Source organism: Malania oleifera, chromosome 7, assembly GCF_029873635.1.
Source record: "Malania oleifera isolate guangnan ecotype guangnan chromosome 7, ASM2987363v1, whole genome shotgun sequence".
Lineage (NCBI taxonomy): Eukaryota > Viridiplantae > Streptophyta > Magnoliopsida > Santalales > Ximeniaceae > Malania > Malania oleifera.
In genome coordinates this window covers 2,892,615-2,912,096 of record NC_080423.1, presented here as the reverse complement: position 1 = coordinate 2,912,096, position 19,482 = coordinate 2,892,615, and the positions used below count along the sequence as shown (strand labels likewise).

The window sequence follows — 19,482 nt, the reverse complement described above, 5'->3', positions numbered from 1 at the left end:
TTAAGTTTAATGATATTTGTATTAAACAAAATGAAAGGAAACGATAAAAAATTTCAAAAAATTTTATTTGTGACAATATGTCATTATTATGAAGTAATTAAAAAATAATATATTTTTTATAACTATTAATATTCCGACCCCATGTGCAACTATTGTAGGAATTCAATTTCAATTTTTCTTTCCCAATATTTGATATTTTTCAATTGATTCTATAACGCAATGAAAAATAGTTATTTTTATTTTAAAAAAAATTAGAATAGTGATTTTTATTAGTTGTAGTATTATTTTTATTGTTGTTATTATTATTTTGATAGAAATAAATATTATTATTAGTTGTTATTATTATTGTTGTAATTACTAGTAGTTTTATTATTTTCATAATAAAAACTATTATTTTTTATTTTTTGCTGTTTTTGTTCTATGATTTTTTTTCATTATTTTCATAATAGCAATTGTCATTAGTGTAATTATTATTATTTTTATTTCTATTTTTCTAAGATAGGAATGTCCAATCACCTTTTGTCTCTCTCTCTCTCTCTCTTCCACGTGCAAAACTCGCTAGATGGTCAATGAGTTTTGTTCAATAACCTTTTGTCTCTCTCGTCTATCATGCAAAACTCGTTGGATCATCTAGCCGACAACAATTATTTAATATTTTAATATAAAAAAATCAAAAAAGGGAAAAAAAAAAACTCATTATTATCCCTAAATCAAAACTCTAACAACAAAATTTATCATTTAGGAACAAATTTATTACCATTCCAAATAAGATGTTCTCATTAGGAAAAACATGTTTCATTCCTACATATTGGCCCTTTTGAACTTGGAAATCATTAGGAAAAGGAAAGAAAAATATGAAAAAATCACTTTTTAAAATTTGATTATCAAGGAAAGTATAAGAAAAAATAAAACGTATAAAAAACTAATGAATAAAATTTTGATTTTAAGGGAAAAATATATGAATAAATTCACTTTTCTAAATTTGATTAAGAAAAAATAAAATGTATACAAAACTAATGAATAAAATTTTGATTTTATACACCATTAATATCTCCTTTTCCTTAATTTTTTTTAAGATATCAGAATAAATTTTATTTTATTAGTATTTGATGTAGAGAAAATAATAAAAAATTATTATGTTTTCTTTCTTCACCTTCTCTTAACAAAAACTTTGATGCAAATGGAGGCTTACAATTTCAAGATAATATGAAAGGACAAGTATGAAAGAGTAAGTACTAGAAATATTATTATTTTAATATCCAATAGCATGTTTTAACTATAAAACACTAGTTAAATTAATACTAAGCATAAGCATAGTAACTACAAAGAACGAAAATTATATCATACCTCCTCAAAGGGAGCTTACCTAAAAGAAATTAGTCAAGAATTCATTCTTGAACAATGCTTAAGCAACTCATGATAATAACATGTTATGAATTGAGGGATTTGAGATTGAAAAAACCTAAGAATACTTAATATATATACATATACATATATTTATATATATGATACTTTCCTCTGCAGAAGACACATAATTTTTCCTTCTCAAAGCCTTCTTGCCTTATTGCCTTCTCGCTATGATCATAGTAAGAGTAAGTACAAGGGCGAGTAAACCAAGTAGATGGCAGAAACAACACAACACTTTCTTCACATTAACTACACTTTTCAATCCTTAGACCTTCCAATTAAAGCAAGAATTATGTCAAATATGTTGCCATTCACAAGGGCCCTTAGCAGTCTCAGCTGTCGAGATGTGTAAGGTGGGTACCTCATCGATGTATCTCCATCAAAACTACGGTACATAACAGCCTTTTTGTGGCTAAAACTAGCAAAAGAAAATTTACCATGGTATGAACCCATTCCACTCTCACCCACTCCTCCAAAAGGTAAGGTGGGAACAGTAACCTGCACCGTTTCATAACAATTCATTAGAAGACTAATAGTTATAAAAGATAATCATGTGTGAGTATTAGAAAATTGTTCACACAAAATACAAATCCATGCATTGTACTCTAAAATGCAAATATGCAAGCCTGTATATGCCAATCGAATGGGGTTTGTTAAAACTACAGGCTGCATTCATTTTGAAAAACCATCATAAACTGCTCCGGTATGACTGTTGTGAGCTCCACACAGGCTAGGCCAAGTAGAAAATGATACCTTATGTCTAGCTTGTGGTGGTGATGGAGAACCACCAATGGAGAACTTTAGATGTTTATTTGATAGCTAGGACCAAGTTATTTTACAGTTATTCTCTATATCTAATTTCTGTTGCTGTCCTACATCAGGTGGGTTTCTTTATAACTTTGTTGGGTGTACACTCCCCCATTTTTGGCCTTTCCCAAGAAGTGGATTGGTACAAAAAGTCCTTCAAGATGCACAACAAGAGTATCACACATGATCAAGATGGCTCATAACATCAAATGAACCAAAAATCTCAAATGCAGGGATAGGGCAGGCGTTAAAACTTAAAAATGAGCTATACAAACATGAACCTGAGTGTTACACAATACAGGGGGAATATGATGAGATCTTATCATATTTTGACTCTCCCCATCAAAAATGCATTATAGTGGAACTCAATATGAGAACAAATAACCAACATCATGTCATTTTCACAGGCACAATCACATATGATTATATATCACACAAGTTATAATATTACAAATCCTATTTGCAGTGGTTAGAATTTATGCCACAAGATATTGAAGCAAGAAACTGCTCAATTTCTTATTTATAAATAAAAATGCAACATATAATGGTATAGGCAAAAACAGCTGCATAATATGAGCATTGAGGTGAAGAGAATTACATGTAGAATGGTATCATTAATAAGCATTCCTCCCGCAGAAATGCTTTCCACAAAATCCTTCTTTAGCTGCTTGTCAATAGTAAAGAGATATGCAGCCAATGGTTTCGGTTTTGAGTTTATCACATCAAAGCTATCCTTTAAATTTTCAACCTATCACAAAACAAAAAAGAAACTAAAAATTTCAATCCAGTGACTAGTTTTCAACAAACAAATTTGTTGTATTTAAAATCTAATAAACAAATTTGTTCTCTAACAACTAGCATTTTCTTTATAAGTGAGTAGTTTGCCATCATAGCCATTGAAGGGAAAGAAGAGTTTCCAAGGAACAAATTACAAAAACCTAAGAAGCACATTTTGAAATGCGTTGGCTTGTGTTGTTACTATTTTTGTTTCTATTTTTCAAAATCCTAAAAAACTTGTGAAACATATTTAGCAATCATTTTGGTTCCCAAAATGTAAAAGCAGGTTTCAAAAACACTTTACAACCATCTTTTAGCTTTTTTTTTTTTTTTTTAAGAAATTAGAACAAGCATAAATATGGATGCCTTCCAATACAACAATAGAAACCAACACAATTCCAAAAGCACCTTCAAGAAAGCACTCTAGGTGAAGGAGAGAGAAGATACGAAACTTCAAATTCGAGATGTCTCGAATGGGATAGCCGTTTTCAGGTTTGCCATTAGAATTTGGTGTTAGAAAAGTCACATTGGCATAAGAGGCTGCTTTGTCCCACTTCGTAAAGTAGTCAATGGCCACCAGAATGAATTCAAACTGATCAAAGGGATCCATCCCTAACAAGAATCTATAGGCGATTTTGCGAGGGAGGCATAAGAATAGATACGAATGCCTTCCAATTGCAAAATTAAAATGCACATGCCCTTAGAAAAATGAACTTTACTAAATTGGGAGGCTTGTGCTAAAAATTTTTGTGTCGTCAATTGATTTTCTACTGTGCCAAAGGTATAAAAACTATTATCTGTAACACACCCTTAGGGAAAAAATAATTGCACTTTAAAGATGGTCTTAGTTCTCACAGTTACAATGGGAAGTAATGGCCCAAATATTTCCTCCTTCATTATAAGAGAATCATCAGGGGCATTTAACAGGATGGTCGGAGCAATCTTCCTGCAATGAATGGTAAAGCAGTTAATGGTGCTTCATCTAACTTGTCTTCATTTAGCTACCAATTTGAAAATAATGAAGAACAATCAAACTCACAGTTGGTTCTCATCTCTTTGGCCTCCAAGGACAACCTTATCACAGACCTTATCCTCGTCTAAGATATTTATCAAGCGGGTGAAGTGATATGAGTTCACAATGCGAGACAGGTCTTTCGATTCCATATGATCCTTTCCGAAGAGTTCATCCAATCCATATTTTAGAGCATCTATCTATTGAACAAACATGCCTCAAGAAAAAGAAACCTACCAAAAGACAGTGTGTGAATTATAATGAAGCAATCTTACCAACTTTGGAACAAAATCTTTCTGAGTAATAATATAATCTGGAGCAATGCAAGCTTGTCCATTATTGGATCCCCACTTCCCAACTATTATCCTCCTTACAGTGATCTAACATCACAGTGAGAAATATCCATTGGACAATACAAGAAGCAACCAGATAAATGCTATGGACAAATTATCAGCCAAGAGTAAAATGGAGGAAGCATGAATCAAGTTTATTTGGGAATAAAATTACTTGTAAGTCGACATCTGAGTCCACGACTACTGGACACTTTCCCCCAAGTTCAAGAACAACAGGTGTAAGGTGTTTTGCAGCGGCAGCCATCACAATACGTCCAACTCTGGCACTCCCTATGACAAACAATAATAACAACACTACAATTAAAATTATATAAAAAAGGGATGTCCCCAGGCCACAAGGCTCCCCGCTTCACAAGGATAGGGGAGGGTCGTCACAGTGTACGCAGCCTTCACCCTACTTTTATGCAGAGAGGCTGTTCCCTTGAACTTGAACTCATGACCAACCGGTCACAAAGAAGCAACCTTACCATTGATCTAAGGCCCACCTTCTTACAATTTCATAAATATATATATTCCATGGAATCAAACTACACAATGTTGAGATTTTTAAAAATATGTTGAAGTATGCTCAAATGTCTACAGCACCAAAAAATACAATGAAATATGGTGAAATTTTAGCAAAACCAGAGAAATTTAGCAACAGTTTCTTTTTAAATTTTAGATCGAAATTATTTAAGAAGTAATATGGTCAGCTTCAGCTAAATTAAGAATTTCACAGTTCAAGAATGGTGGACTTGAGCTAATAACTAGTAGAGTTGATCGAGTAAGTCTCACACTTGGTATTGAACTGCAAATTTTACTAAAATTTGGCTTTTGAGTTAAAGAACTAACATGAAAATAAGAACACAGAGAAAAGCATGCATGCACAGAGGTACTTAAAAAATATTTTTAAGTTATAATCATAGCTATAGACTGATCCTTTGTGGATTCATTTGCCTTGAAGCTATGGATATTTGAAAAAAGTGCCCACAATTAAATAATTAAAATAATGGAATCTACCTTCCACTGTGTACTACATCCCAATAATAACAAAACTACCTACAACATAGCACAATATTATATTAAAAATTGCATTATAACAAATAACTAAAGGGACAAAAGCTAAAACCTGTGTAGAATATCTTATCCCATTTCTGCTCCAACAATGCAGCTGTTTCAACAACAGCCCCCTCTATAACTTTTACAACAGAGTTGTCCAGATATTCCTCTAGCAATTTCGCAAGCAATGAAGATGTCACTGGAGCAATTTCTGATGGTTTTAGTACCACAGCATTACCGGCAGCAATAGCTCCAATAACTGGCTCAAGAGATAACGCTACAAAATAGATGCAACATATGTAATTCAATTTAAAAGAGCTATAAAAGAAATATGAATTTGATAACAGATAAGATACAACATATGTAATTCAAGAAAAATCCTTAGAAAATGATCTAAAATTGACAACACACTAGCTATAACATCTATATGAGAACTTGAATCAATTAATTTAAAGCATGAACATACACTATTTGCTGATGGTTTATGGCTTGGCACAAATATAATTCAGTGAGAAACTATGACTACTACTCATGGGATTCAAATATTGACTATTTGACAAACACAAATTAAAATTTTGTTACAATTTTTTACTTGAAATATAATAACAAGATGTTGAGTCACAAAATAAAATGCAGCCCATTATTGTGCAGCATTCGTACCATAATTTTTTAAGGGATACTAAGCTTGTATATGTTTTGCATATATAATATTTGAAATAAGAAATCAATAAACAATTAAGAGGCCAAGATTGACACTTAATAACATAAGTAAGAACATAAATGTAACTCAAGCCATTATTTTAGTGAAAGACATCCATAAATAAATTTTTTTTTTAAAAGATGGAGTTTTAATGGAACTTGAAGCCCATCAATTAACATCAGAATAATCAAACTACTCACTTTCTATCCGAACTCAGATGACCCATACAGACACCATCAGTACTACAACATTACCATAGTTCACCATCACGTGATCAGAGTTTTGATGTTTGAAAAATTAACAATAAGTGAAATACATTAACCCTGGGTTTTGGGGAGCTTGGATTTTAGGTCTTGGATTTGGATTTGTGCGGATTTGGATTTGTGTGGATGTAATATAAAATTTTATTGAATTTCATCCAAGTCCCCAAAAATCTATATCCAAAGTCCAAATTCCAAGCTCCCAAACGGAAGGTAAGTAAATATTAAGAAAAATTGAATAAACGAATATTAAATAGATAGATTTTGGGGCTTTGAGCTATTAGTTATCATCTCAATTTAGAGATAGAAGTTTGAATTTCCACAGTAGAATAGGATTTGGAAAGCATATTGGATAGTAAAGCCAACACTTCCAAATTAAAAGAAAATGAATAACTGACTCAATGTGCAAAATCCTTTTAGTTAAATTTAGAGATAGAAGTTTGAATTTCCACAGTAGAATAGGATTTGGAAAGGGTATTGGATCATAAAGCCAACACTTCCAAATTAAAATAATATAAATGACTAACTCAGCGTACAAAATCCTTTTAGTAAGGAGAATTAAATTGACACTTTAACAGGAAAAAAATAAATTGATTAATGGTGATTTTATAATTATTAAATTTCCTAAAGAACATATATAACATTAGAAGAATATGTTCAGGATTCAAGCAATTTTATTGTAAGTTGACTGTGCATCAAATGAAATTCAATAAAAAATATTTTTTTTGATAATAAAAGAAGGTAGATTAGATTGAGAAAGAGAAGTTACAACCTAAGGGGACAATAGGTCCACCTGAAAAAATAAAAAAAAACACAGACAAAACAAAAAATAATAATAATAAAGATGAAAATTTAAAAAAAAAATAACAAATAATTTTTTTAAAAAAATAACTGAAAAGTACTACTATCCAAGAAGACCCCTTTTCAATCCCTTTCCATCATAATTCACCAAACACTTTAAATTTGCAAGCTCGCTCTGACCCTTCTTTGCCTGGTACTTACCCCCATCAAAGCGCACTTCAATTCCAACAGCACCACACATTTCTAAATCCAATTTATCTATTATATCTTGGGCTTCTAAGTCCTTCCTAAAAATCACATCCACTGGTGTAGGTAAAATACCATCATTGCACTACATTTTATTATCCCGATTCCAAACCATCGTTCTCAAAAATAGGAAACCCCCCCAACCCTTCAATAATTAATTTTAATTTATGAATAACTTAAAAATCAATCATTTTAACCCTTGTGAAAGTTTTCCATGCCAATTTTTTTTTAGTGTAGGGAATCAAACTATCTAAACGTTTGGAATGTGATAAAGAGTTTTTTAAGTTTTAATTCCATGTTTATTCAAGTTACTTCATCTGAAGGGGATATATTATTTTAGTAATTAGGTATTTTGAGAGGGGATATTTTTTTCCTTCATCCCCTTTTATTATTAACGTAAAAAAAGGAAAGACTCGGAGCTGTAAGTAACCTCCAGGGTACTGCTAACTGGGGCTTCTTCATCTAATCTCTTCTTCTCTCCTCTTCTCTCTCTCTAACCTCAAGTGCTATATATTCTTCTTTAGAACTTCAATTTATCCAGATTCACAACATGGTATCACAGCACAGAATTTCTCTAACCTGTTTAATCTGAATTAGTTGCAGCCACTTCTCTTCCTCTCTTTCTTTCTCTCCCTTCTTAAGTCTTAAAATAGAGACATATTTTTTTTCTTTTTTGAGAGTTGTTTGAAGTTTTCTATCCTTCTATTATCAGCCATGAGCAACTATTGTGGGTGTTGTGCAGGTTCCTGGCAGTTTGCTGATGTAAAGACAGTCACATACTATTTCTTGCAAACTGCAGTTGCTGTTCTGACTATTCCTCTAATAGGTTGCTGATTGATGATACTATTACGATGTTGTGAGTTTATGCGGTCTCCTGGTTATGCTTGCCTATGCTTCTATCTGCTTCTAGATTATCTATTGAGCACACTGCTGTTTAAGCCTGCGGACCTGCAGTTATTAGTCTTCTGCTCTATTCTATGTGGGCAAAGCCAACTTTGGAAGGATTGGTGAGACACTATATATGTTTGTGGTTCCTCTTACAATACTGTAACTTCAATTATGTAGCCTGCCAATTGAAATTCTGGAGTGCTGTTTTATGATAGTGTGTGCTGCTGCCAAATTCCACATTTTTTTGTTCATTCCTAGCACTGATTTGGGATGATTGTAGTATATTGGGAGCTGTTCAGATGGCCTCCATAAAGAAAGCTTCTGCTGATGCTGTAAACATGCAAATCACAGCCATCAAACTGGTTGAATCTTCCAACAGCTTGTTGTGGTCTCAGGCAGGGCGAGTGTGTGTTAACATAAAAGGGAATTCCAAGTATCTGCCATTATGGAGATTGGATGAAAGACAATATCATGCTTCCTGTGCGATCATGGAATAGTATAGAGCCATGAATTGATGTGAATGTGATGTTTCATAGAACAGCCGAAGTGTATGAGATGATCTTCATGAAAACTTCTCACAAGATAAACATTAAACCCGTGTTTTTGACCTGTATGAGAAGTTTCTCCAATTGGCTCAAGAAGGAATGAGTATAATAGCACTCTCAAGGGTATGCATGTACGAGGAATTCGTTTGCTGATCAGTTAGTTCCAACATTGAGATGATTAAAGAGGCAATGAACAGGGTTCAAGGCTGCCACATTTTTGTCTGAGTTGAGTTGTGGGCTTCAACTGGTACGTTCTTGCCTATGAACCATACCATCCACTAATGAAGCATATGCTAGTCCTCTTCTCAAGCTTCTTCCTATGATAGTTCATTCATGGTTAGCACAATCTCTAACTGTGGTAAAGGAAGTGTTGGAGAATGAGATTGAGGTTTGGATGGCAACTTTGGTGAAGTGTATCAGGAAAAGTAGTTCAGCATGGCAATTCTAATATTTGAACACATTAAGACAAGGAAAAATCCTACTGTTATTCTGTTAATTGTTTTGGGTTCTTTGTGGGAAACCAACTGGGGCCAAGAAGTCCTTTGCCGAAGTGATTCTATAGTTGACACTTCAAATGCACCTAGCCACTCCAAGGGAGTACATCATCTATCGTGTCTTAAGAGGAGTATGACAATCTTGTCTGCATGGTTAAATAACTCTAAACTTAGTCTTCTGCATCTAGTGCAACTGTGGCCCATTCAAGTGCATTTGGGCTTGTTGCCTCTTCAGTCTTCATCCTCCTTTCCCTGGGTTTTTGATTCTAGTGCCTCCTTCCATATGACAAGTAGTACCTCTGTTATTGATTCCAGTCCCCTGGTCATGTGCAATAGGTAGTCCAATTTATTCCTTTGGAGTCCCAACTTTACAACCTAAGGTTACTCTTGCTAATGGTTTGGTTACATGATTTCTAGCAATCCCAATAGCCTTTTGTCTCCTTCTATTCCTTCTTCATATGTATTATCATGGTGTTAAATTTCCACGAAATTGTCGAAATTTCTAATTTCCGTCACCCTCGAAATCAAAATGGCTGTCGATTTCTATCACCCTCGAAATTGAAATGGCCGTTGATTTCCGTCTTACATAATTCCCGTCAAAATCTCAACAAATCATCCGAAATTTATCGAAATCTTGAAATTTTAGCGAAACTTGTCGAAATTTGAACTATGTAATAAAATTTCCTCAAAATTCAAATGAGGGATTTAGGAGTAAAATGAAATTTATCTTTTAATTTATTTTGACGAAACAAATGATTATAACAAGTGCCTTTGAAATTATATGAAAAAATAAACTTACAACAACATTTTATTTAATCATTCATTTCTAAATTACCACTATTTGTATAGTAAATAATATTTAAATGATTTATGAATTTCATTTGTATTAACTGATTCACTAAATACGTTTAATGTACATTATTTTACAAATATGTTTGACGCACATATTATATTACAACTTCTCCACCTTATACACAGCATAGATGTATTTTCTGGTAATATATTAGTCCTAAAACTTACATTATTATGTTTATTAATCATTTCTAAAGCTTCATATAAGAATTCCATGTTTTCCTACTGGTTTCCATTATTTTTTCAAATCAAAATCGAAATTTTCGTACTTTTAGAGCTTCAAAATTTGAGTCGAAATTGAAATTTAAGACCTTGAGTATTATACGTGCCTAAATTTCCAAACAAAAAACAGGATCAGTAGAGGGCTTGAGAAAGATGGTATGTACTATTTTGATGGTGGTTGTGGTAGATCCACCTCCTCGCTTATAGATTCTTCAATTTCTACTTATTGTGCTTCTGTGGTAGATCCTAGGCTTGATCTTAATTAGATATTTGAAAAAAAAAAAAAAAAAAAGAGGACTAAATCTACTTTAGAGAAAAACTTGTGAAAAAATCACATCATCTAGAATAAACTTAAGCTGTGTTTGGGAGCAAGAATTTCGGACCTTGAATTTGGATTTGGGCGGATTTGAATAAATTTCAATACAATTTTATATTATATCTTATCCAAATCCAATACAACTTCAAATCCAAGCCTCTCCAAACATAGGATTAAGGGTATTATGGCCCAAAAAAAATTTTACATTATTATAGAGTAGTTCTCTAGTCTTGTCAAAGGCAAATTGGTATATTTTGGCACTATTATAATATTTTGATTCTAAATTGTTCATTATCATCTTTGCAATTGCCTAATGTTTTCACAGTACACATTGTTTAATCTCATCCATGGTTGCCAGCAAAAAGCTAAGTATAAGAATATTCCTATGATAATTTCCAAATATTTAGGTTGCGTATTTTCGCTCTGGGTTACAATGATCTCTCATTTGAGAAGGAAGGGACTTGAGAAGGAAGGATCAAATCAAATATATACTAGTAGAAACGGAAAGGGCCTAATTCTTCCATGAATTTCACTGTGCTGAATTTCTTTCAAACTATGATTGAGAGGTTATGTAAGAGATTATAATAGTAATAGCCTAACAATGAAACAATATAACATCACAAAAACTAGATAAGTGGTCAAATGCTATTAGTGATAATAGTGGTTAAATTTAAGCACAATTATAATATATCGGACATCTATCAAAACATTTAGATTCAATGACTATTGTAAGTCATGTGTGATGATGCTGATTTTGATTTCAAAACCAATATATAATTGAGATATGAGAAGCAAGTAAATTAGAACAACAGGGCAAATAACCAATGAGACAGTGAATATTGATGTTATGGTAACAATATAAAGAAATATGTCTGTGTGTGCAACCACCAAATCCAACAAGCAAAATAGTAGAGTTCATGAATGCTTATCTAGAAATAAATATCCTTTTACATTAGGCTAGATTCATATGTTTCTCACATACAAAAAGGATAGTTCCACGTTGAAATGATCAATACAACCCCTAGAGGTTCAGATACAACTTCTGCAGATGATGGATGCGTTGCTATTGAAGTCTTGGCCTGAAAAAAAATTCAAGAACTTTGCATTACAGATGATATCATCCCATTAAATCAAGTAAACCAAACAGTCTTTCTTGACAAGGATTGCCTTGACAAATTAAGAATATTACCTTCTCTGGCATCATCCAATGATTTAATTCTTTAAGCGCCAATTTACAAGAGGACTTTATCATTGAAATCTGAATAATAAACAATTTAGAAATAAATATCAGAATATATCTATAAATATTAAAGCTAAAACATACATACGTACATACGTATGTGTGGATATATGCTTGTAGATTTTCCAGAAAATTGTCAGATCAATTAAAAGAACACGCTGTTTCCAAATTTTGTCACTTCTTCAAAGATTCAAGTACAATAACTATGTTTTAGATTCTCTGAATCACCAAAAGATTCTAAATCCAAGTTGTGCATAGTTTGAGGAAAATATTTTGGAGTCTATTATCTATATTTCTATTATACAAAAAAATCATTAAGAGGTTGTCAAAAATCATTACGAATCCTTGTACATGTCGTGTATATAACAATAACATCATTATATTTTTAGATTACGTTTGGCAAGTAACTTCATGGCCAGTATATGAGAGCACCCAAAAAAAAAAAATTTTCTTAGTAGTTTATATGTAACTACACAATAATAAGCAGAAAAATAACTCAAAATCTTAACCATCCACATCTAATTTTATTAAATTTTTAACCATCTGTTTTCATTTTAGTCAAAAAATTAGGGAAGCTAACAAGGATCTTTTTGCCATCAAGGTTCTAAGGTAATTGACTAACCCCATTGCAGGGTTAACCAGCCAACACCAATATGCTGCCAGAAGTTTAGGTCAACAGGATGGTTTTGAGAATTTTCACCTACTCTGAAAGTCAACTAAGATTGCCCACTTAGGTAGCATCAATTGACATTTTTTTTTACTACTTTTTTATAGAATTATAGTGTACAAGTTTTTTTTTATTTTACATGGGTTCCATTCCCAATGTAACATACAGTTCATACAAGATGATATATATCCAAGACTAAGAGAAAAAACTCATTCAGAGAATTTTTGGGTGAACTGTTGTTGTTAGATTTTTTGTGAATTCTCAATCCTTTGCACTCTTTATTAGCATTGTCAATGGATTTGTACTTCCCACACACCTATGAATATAGGTATCAATTACTAAACCATGAAAATCTATACTCTTTCTTTTTTCTTCTCCTTTTCACTTTATCTCCATGTTCTGTCATACAATCTATGAGTTCTGCAGTGATTCTAGTCCTATCACTCAAGAATTTATTTTGATAAACTTGTATTGAAGTTAGGACTGTTTTTTTGGAGATTTAGATGTATATTAAGTCCATGATCGATAATTTTGGTCCAACGTCAAGTTTCATTTGTGATCAGTTAAAATGCACACTCTGAACGATTCCAAAGAGCTTTGTATGGGAAGCACTGAACCACTACACTTGGAAGCTAAAGTTATTAAGTTATGGCCCAAGAATATATTCTACTGTCTGAAATGGAAGGAATATACATTTTTTATCTAAGAAGCCCCCTCATGAGCAAGCCAATAACACTCGGAAACATGTTTGAAGTACGGACATATCATGTTATCTTGTGCTGAAATTTAATTTAAGAATGGAAGCACTCAAAATTTGAACTCTATTCCATTAGTTTAGAGAGTCACTAATACCATGCTGAAGAATCACCGAACAGCCTAAACCTTAAAGCTAAACCATAGGTTAGGATGGAAGAATGGTTTAATTTATTACCTCAAGAAAAAAAAAAAAAAGATGCTTGGTATTTTAACAATGAGCAAACATAAAGATATTGTTAAGCCATCATTGTACCTAACGTCTTAAGTTGTATGGTTGCGCACCAAAAATGTTTGTCAACCCATAACACTCTCTTTCTGTTTATTACCTCAGAAGAAAAAAGATGCCTAACAATGAGCAAACATAAAGATATTGTTAAGCTATCATTGTACCTAATGTCTTAAGTTGTAAGGTTGTGCACCAAAAATGTCTATCAACCCATAACACTCTCCTCCTGCACATCCGATTTCCGAGAGCAAGCTAAACAAACAATTGAATAACAAAAATTATGGGGACAAAGACAAATTTTAAAATAGATGAAAAACATAGGCAACAAACATGCTCTGATACCATGTTAAATAATGTGAAACAAATACGCTTTGATACCATGTCTAGTCACCACTTTACCTAAAAGCTTAAGCTATTACATAGTACACCAACAATCTAAAATAAGTCTTTATAGATATAAAGACTAGAACTTTAAACTAATGAAGTTAACTTGCCCACCAATGTTTTACAAAATTTCTTTATAAAAAGACAACTACAAGATTATGGCTCAAGTTGACGTCTCTGTGCACGATAATCTCTTAGCAACAAACTATGCTTTAGCAAAATTTGTTCATGTTTCATATGGTTGGAGGCACCCTAAAGAATAATTTTGATGAATTCAATTATCATGGATTTGGGGATACAGATATTAAAATTGAATATAAAGACCACGCCCTTCTTGTTGTGTGCTTTGCCTTCATTGTGCAAGTACTCTATAGGAAACCCTTATTTACTAGAGAGACTCCATCATTATAGTGGATTTGAAGGCTTCCTTATTTTCTAAGGAGTTCATTGCTAGGGATTTGACCAGCATTATTGAAATTATTCTAAGCACCAAAGGAGTCTTCACATATACATGGGTGAGCACCAACTTGACCAAAAGCTTAAGCATTTATGGTCTTGGTCCCAACCATGTATCTAAGCACCCATCGTCTACGTAGGTTTTCCAATGTGGGACAAAACTCCCAAGTAGAATTCTCAACAATCTCCCCCTTACTTGTGATTTCCAACCATTACCCCTTAAACAGAAGTCATTACTTGTCATACAACCAACTAGGAGTCATTACTCAACCATGGGAAAGGGCATAAAACCATGGGAGTCTACTCAGCACCGCTTCTCTTCAAAATGCTCCTGCAACTATTATGTACAACAATCACTAGGCCCACATGCTAAGAATGGAGGAGCATAATAGCCCACCAGCCACCAACCACCACCACAACGGTAAACATAGAAGCACAAGGCCAAGGAAAAGAAGGCATAAATGCCTCTCAACATGAACCCCACTGGATAGAACCCTTGTCTCCACAATGGAAGAGGAAGTGAACCCCATGGCCTAAGGCTGATTCTTAAATGCTAGAATCGATACTGCAAATTGAAGATATAAAGACAAATAGCTCGTTGAATGAGTACTACATGTCTTGATCATCTCATATATTTCTCTATGTTGATTACTGAGTGAGAGAGAGCTGATTATGAGGAGCTTATTATTGTGAGGATTGTTGCGACCACAGAAAGTGATTTTGTACACCATTTAGTGATTATTTTCATTCTAATTTTGCTGTTATAATTAGTCTGAGAGACTGTCTGGAAGTCAGGGAGCACTTCAGCTGTTTAAGGATAGTAGGAATCCATGAAGAAAGGGTGAGAAACCTTACAGCAATTTTAGAAAAGCTTACTCTTCGCCTGTGAGGATGATTTACACTGCATATGGAAGCATGAATTCCAGGAATTGAAATTTAATTTGAATGCATTTGGATGAAACCCATTTAATTTTGTATTGCATTATACCTAAATCCACACTAATCCAAATCCAATATTTGAACTCTAAGCTCCCAAACATGGGGATAGAATAAAATACGCAAGGAAAGAACTTGAAAGCAGATGTAGGTATTATGATTAGCTAAAACACTGTAAAATCTTTATGTTTGCTATTTGTTCCTTTACTTTTTTTTCAATTAAAAAATTAAGGAGCAAAGGAATTTAATATTTTTTGTATTTCAACAAATAAAGGATCAAAGTTAACACCTGATGAGATCACAGAGAAAAGATCAAATTGGTAATTTTTTCCTTAGTAGGGTCCCAATGAACAGAACTGAATGTTTATAATCCTACTTAATTTCAATTTAGTTCATAAATTTTTTCAGCAAAACAAAGAAGTTCAGGCTTTCTCTTCCTTTTCCTACATTTCTTGGTTTTCAAACTGAATTGATATAAAAACACAATTAAGAAAATAAGAAAAAGAAAAAGTGAAAAGCAATGCGATTGAAATAAAATTAAGCAATAAAAAAGAGGCTCGGGTTTAAGAAAATGCAAAATACATTTTAACCTTTCCTAACATTTTCTTAACTGCCAAAGTAATTAAATATATAAATACTCGCACATTGCACAAATGAATATGCTAGTATAATTAATGAGAAGGGATTGGAACCTCGGAGATAAAAGCTTCAAATTGGGGCTTGGACAGGTCCTGATGAAGAGCATCAAGGATTTGGCTCTCTTGTTCATCAACCATCTTGGCTATACTCTTCAATTGTGATATTCTCCATTTGTAGCTCTTCGTCTTGCCTGAATTAAAGCTCTCCTTAAGCTCCCTAACCAGCAGAGCAGCTTGCTGTTCATCAAACAATATTCCCTTTTCTTGCTCCTCCATTGATGACACAATTGCACGGCAACTTGAAAAAGGATAGAATTAAACAGAGAAAGAGAGGCAATTTAAATTGAATTATTTGAAATGGAAAACTAGAGAGAGAGAGAGAGAGAGAGAGGATTTACAAAAGAGAAGATAAGAGGCGGCGAGAGCAAGGAAACAAGAGGTGTGTGTGTATTGAAAAGCAATGGGAACTTCTTCTAGTAAAACAGCTTGCGAAGACTCTTGTAACGCCAAAGCTGACACTTTCAAAAAAAAAAAAGGCACAAGCAATGGTGCTTGCGTAAATACTTTTTCATGTTTGGTTTAGATTTCAAAAGAACAAAAGCAAACATTCCTAAATGGAAACCAATTATTGGAGTTGGAAGGGGAGGGGGGGGGGGGGAGGGGGGGGGGGGTTCACCATCACAAAAATTCAGGAAACAATACAAGGGGAATTTGAAGATGCTTTGATTTACCCAATGGTCTATATTTCTCAACAAATGTCTAATTATTATGATCACTGCCAGTTTGGCTTTTTATTTAGAAATTACAAAGGTACTATCAGACCATGCATGTTTGAACTATTGTTTGGATTGGTCATCCCTTTAATTGTGCAGGAAATGTTATAAGCTTTATCGCCTACTCAAAATGGGATAGTAAGCAAGTAGAGGACATTATATTTTGAGTATTTTAGTGATTAAAAATTTGGGGGATTTAATTTATTAAATGAATAATTCGTCATACCGGTGAATTGGTGAATACCGGCCTATGCCAGTGAAATTTTTATCTATCTTCAACTTTTTTAAGTGTAATAAACAAATTCTTATCTTTTCTGCCAAATTTAATCGATCACATACAGCTAGCAATTGCACTAGAGACAATTAAGTCACTCAAATTTATTAATACTTCATTTTATATATTTGTATATATACATGACCATTGCCTGCCCTGGAAACTGGAAAGCCTATTAGATTGTAGAACATGGGGATCTATTTCAATTCCAAACCGTCCAAGCCACAAACAACAGTAAAGTGCAATTAAAATATGTATATGTGAATGCATAAAGACACACAATAATAATCATAAACATTCTAAACTGAGCAATAAAAAAACAGTTTAAATTTTTTTTTGTTTCACGGCCAAAATCAACATACCCCTCATTTCGAAACAACATTGATCATTGCAAACAATTTCAAAATCCAAAAACCAAAAGGCCAAAACAAAGGGTGCCCATCATAAAAATTCCAGAAAACAATATCTCAGAGTCAGAAACAATACCTAGATAAAAGCTTTTGAGAAAACAAAACGTAGCAAGAACAAAGAATTTGTTTTTCATGAGCAATGAATTAAACAGGAAGAAGAAAAGAAGCACCTGGAAGAAGCACGTGGAAAAGGCTGAATAGGGAGACATGTCATGCTGGTGGGAAGGTGAGAAGGAGCGATTATGGCTGAACTCAGTTGCATAAATAATAGCAGTATACGTAAATTTACCAGACTGAAGAATCAAAAGAAAAGATGGGAATCCCTCTTTTCTGCCATTAAAGAAGAGATAAGGGTTTTCATTTGTACCCACCGCGGAAAATTGTTTGACCCAATTGAATTTGTCTTCTCCAAGGTTCCAGGAATGCATTGGGATTCTCTTTGTTTTATTCTGGAAAATGTTTCTTGTGCACTTGGCAGCAGAATAGTGGATGAGAAATTTTGTGCCTATCTTCCACTCTTTTCCCCACACGTGAATTAATGATTTTCTTAGATGGCATATATGGGTTCTCAGAATTATTCTTATTTTTTTTAATTTTTTAAATCATTAATTGAAATGTCTATTAAAAATATTTATGATGGACAAATTTGTCCACATAATTGATGGGACAAAAGTAAAATGTGAAAGTTGTAAGACATTATAGGCATATTGACACAGTAAGATGTTAAATATGAAAAATTGTGATGGGTAATTAAACTTGTTAAGTCTTGACACATGTCATATAGAAAAAAACATGCCATATGAATAGTAAGAATAGACATGTTTCGGCTTTTTGAGGAATGGGACATTGATCACACTAGCTCTTCCATTTGTTATAACTTCTGGAGAGCTAAAGGAACTACGGTTCCTTGGTCCAAGGAGATATGGAAGAGTGGAAGTACCCCTAAACATGCTTTCACTCTTTGACCGAAAATTAAAAGGAAACTACCTACTTGTGATAGACTCATTGGTTTTAAAGGAAACTTGTATTGTTCCTTTTGCTGCCAGAAACATGAATCCATTGATCATATATTTTTTAATTGCAGTTTCTCCTCTCAGGTTTGGAACACAATTAGAGGTTGGGTGGGGCTCAACAAGGCTATGACAACACTAAGAGCTGCAGTAAAATGGCTACGAAAGGAGGTAAAGGGCACTGGGATACATTCGGTAGGCAAGAGAGTTGGCCTGACCTCTACTGTTTATCTCTTATGGAATGCTAGGAATAGGAAAAGATTTGAAGGAAAATCCATATCCCCAAAGGAGCTGATTGTGACCATCCAGAAACATATATACAGAGTGGTCTCTGACAGATTTGGGCTGCACACAATTGGAGGAGTATAATTTCATTTTAGATCTTGTTGTATGAGTTTTGGATTGTTGTAATTGGCCAAAAGGCCCCTTGATTGCTCAAATACTCTTGTGTTCTTGAGTGTAATTGGCCAAAAGGCCCCTTGATTGCTCAGGTACTCTTGTGTTCTTGAGTGTTGACTTATTGCTTGCAATTTTGATAGGGCTTATTATTTCCTCCCCTATACCTGGGTATACCCACAATTCCATGTAAATACTCATTTTGATCAATACATTTACCCTTATGATAAAAAAAAAAAAGAAGGAATAAACATGTTGTCAGACTACGAGATAACATATGAAATTAAGTTGTGGATAGGGACAGGTGAAGAGTTGTGTAGCATTGTTATTTGAGTTTGGAGAAAAATGTGTAATACTAATGAGCGTAATAAGTATCTTTTGTGGTGTTTATTAGGTATTCCATATCCCACTGCCAATTTAGAAGTATACCAGATTTGACTGCTACAATCATTGTTGATCCGTAGAAATTTCAAGATTAGGTGGTTGTATAATTTCAAAATTAGGTGGATGTATTTATTGACGAGAGAAGAAAATTGTCTTCTTCACTTGCCCTATAAATTTGAGACTGCATTTATTGGAAATGCGTTGGTTGGATCAA

The 19,482-nt window shown here is 33.3% G+C and overlaps 1 protein-coding gene across 12 annotated transcripts; it reads right to left on the bottom strand.

The window, feature by feature from the left end:
• Positions 1 to 1,535: 1,535 nt before the first annotated feature.
• Positions 1,536 to 18,006, bottom strand: LOC131160208 (aldehyde dehydrogenase family 3 member H1-like). Of its 12 annotated transcripts, none has more exons than XM_058115616.1 (13): positions 17,850 to 17,933; positions 17,649 to 17,724; positions 16,420 to 16,533; positions 16,076 to 16,319; positions 11,908 to 11,976; positions 11,701 to 11,797; positions 5,465 to 5,671; positions 4,511 to 4,626; positions 4,279 to 4,383; positions 4,031 to 4,203; positions 3,847 to 3,937; positions 2,813 to 2,962; positions 1,536 to 1,905 (listed from the first exon to the last, which is right to left on the bottom strand). In XM_058115616.1, exons 2-13 carry the CDS (start codon positions 17,690 to 17,692, stop codon positions 1,666 to 1,668), a joined length of 1,650 nt encoding a protein of 549 aa, XP_057971599.1. In that variant the 5' UTR covers positions 17,693 to 17,724; positions 17,850 to 17,933; the 3' UTR covers positions 1,536 to 1,665. The 12 variants fall into 12 exon arrangements, with proteins under 12 accessions (XP_057971599.1, XP_057971600.1, XP_057971604.1 ...); XM_058115617.1 differs by having other exon boundaries at positions 17,649 to 17,693; positions 17,850 to 17,890; XM_058115621.1 differs by lacking the exon at positions 16,420 to 16,533 and having other exon boundaries at positions 17,850 to 18,006.
• Positions 18,007 to 19,482: the final 1,476 nt, after the last annotated feature.

Excerpts from the sequence above, each read along its gene's own strand:
- LOC131160208 (XM_058115615.1), bottom strand. The coding sequence starts at position 17,740 with ATGCAACTGAGTTCAGCCATAATCGCTCCTTCTCACCTTCCCACCAGC. Across the intron at positions 4,627-5,464 it reads GGATAAGATATTCTACACAG|GGAGTGCCAGAGTTGGACGT; the intron begins GTTTTAGCTTTT and ends TGTTTGTCATAG. Across the intron at positions 4,204-4,278 it reads AAGATTTTGTTCCAAAGTTG|ATAGATGCTCTAAAATATGG; the intron begins GTAAGATTGCTT and ends TTTGTTCAATAG.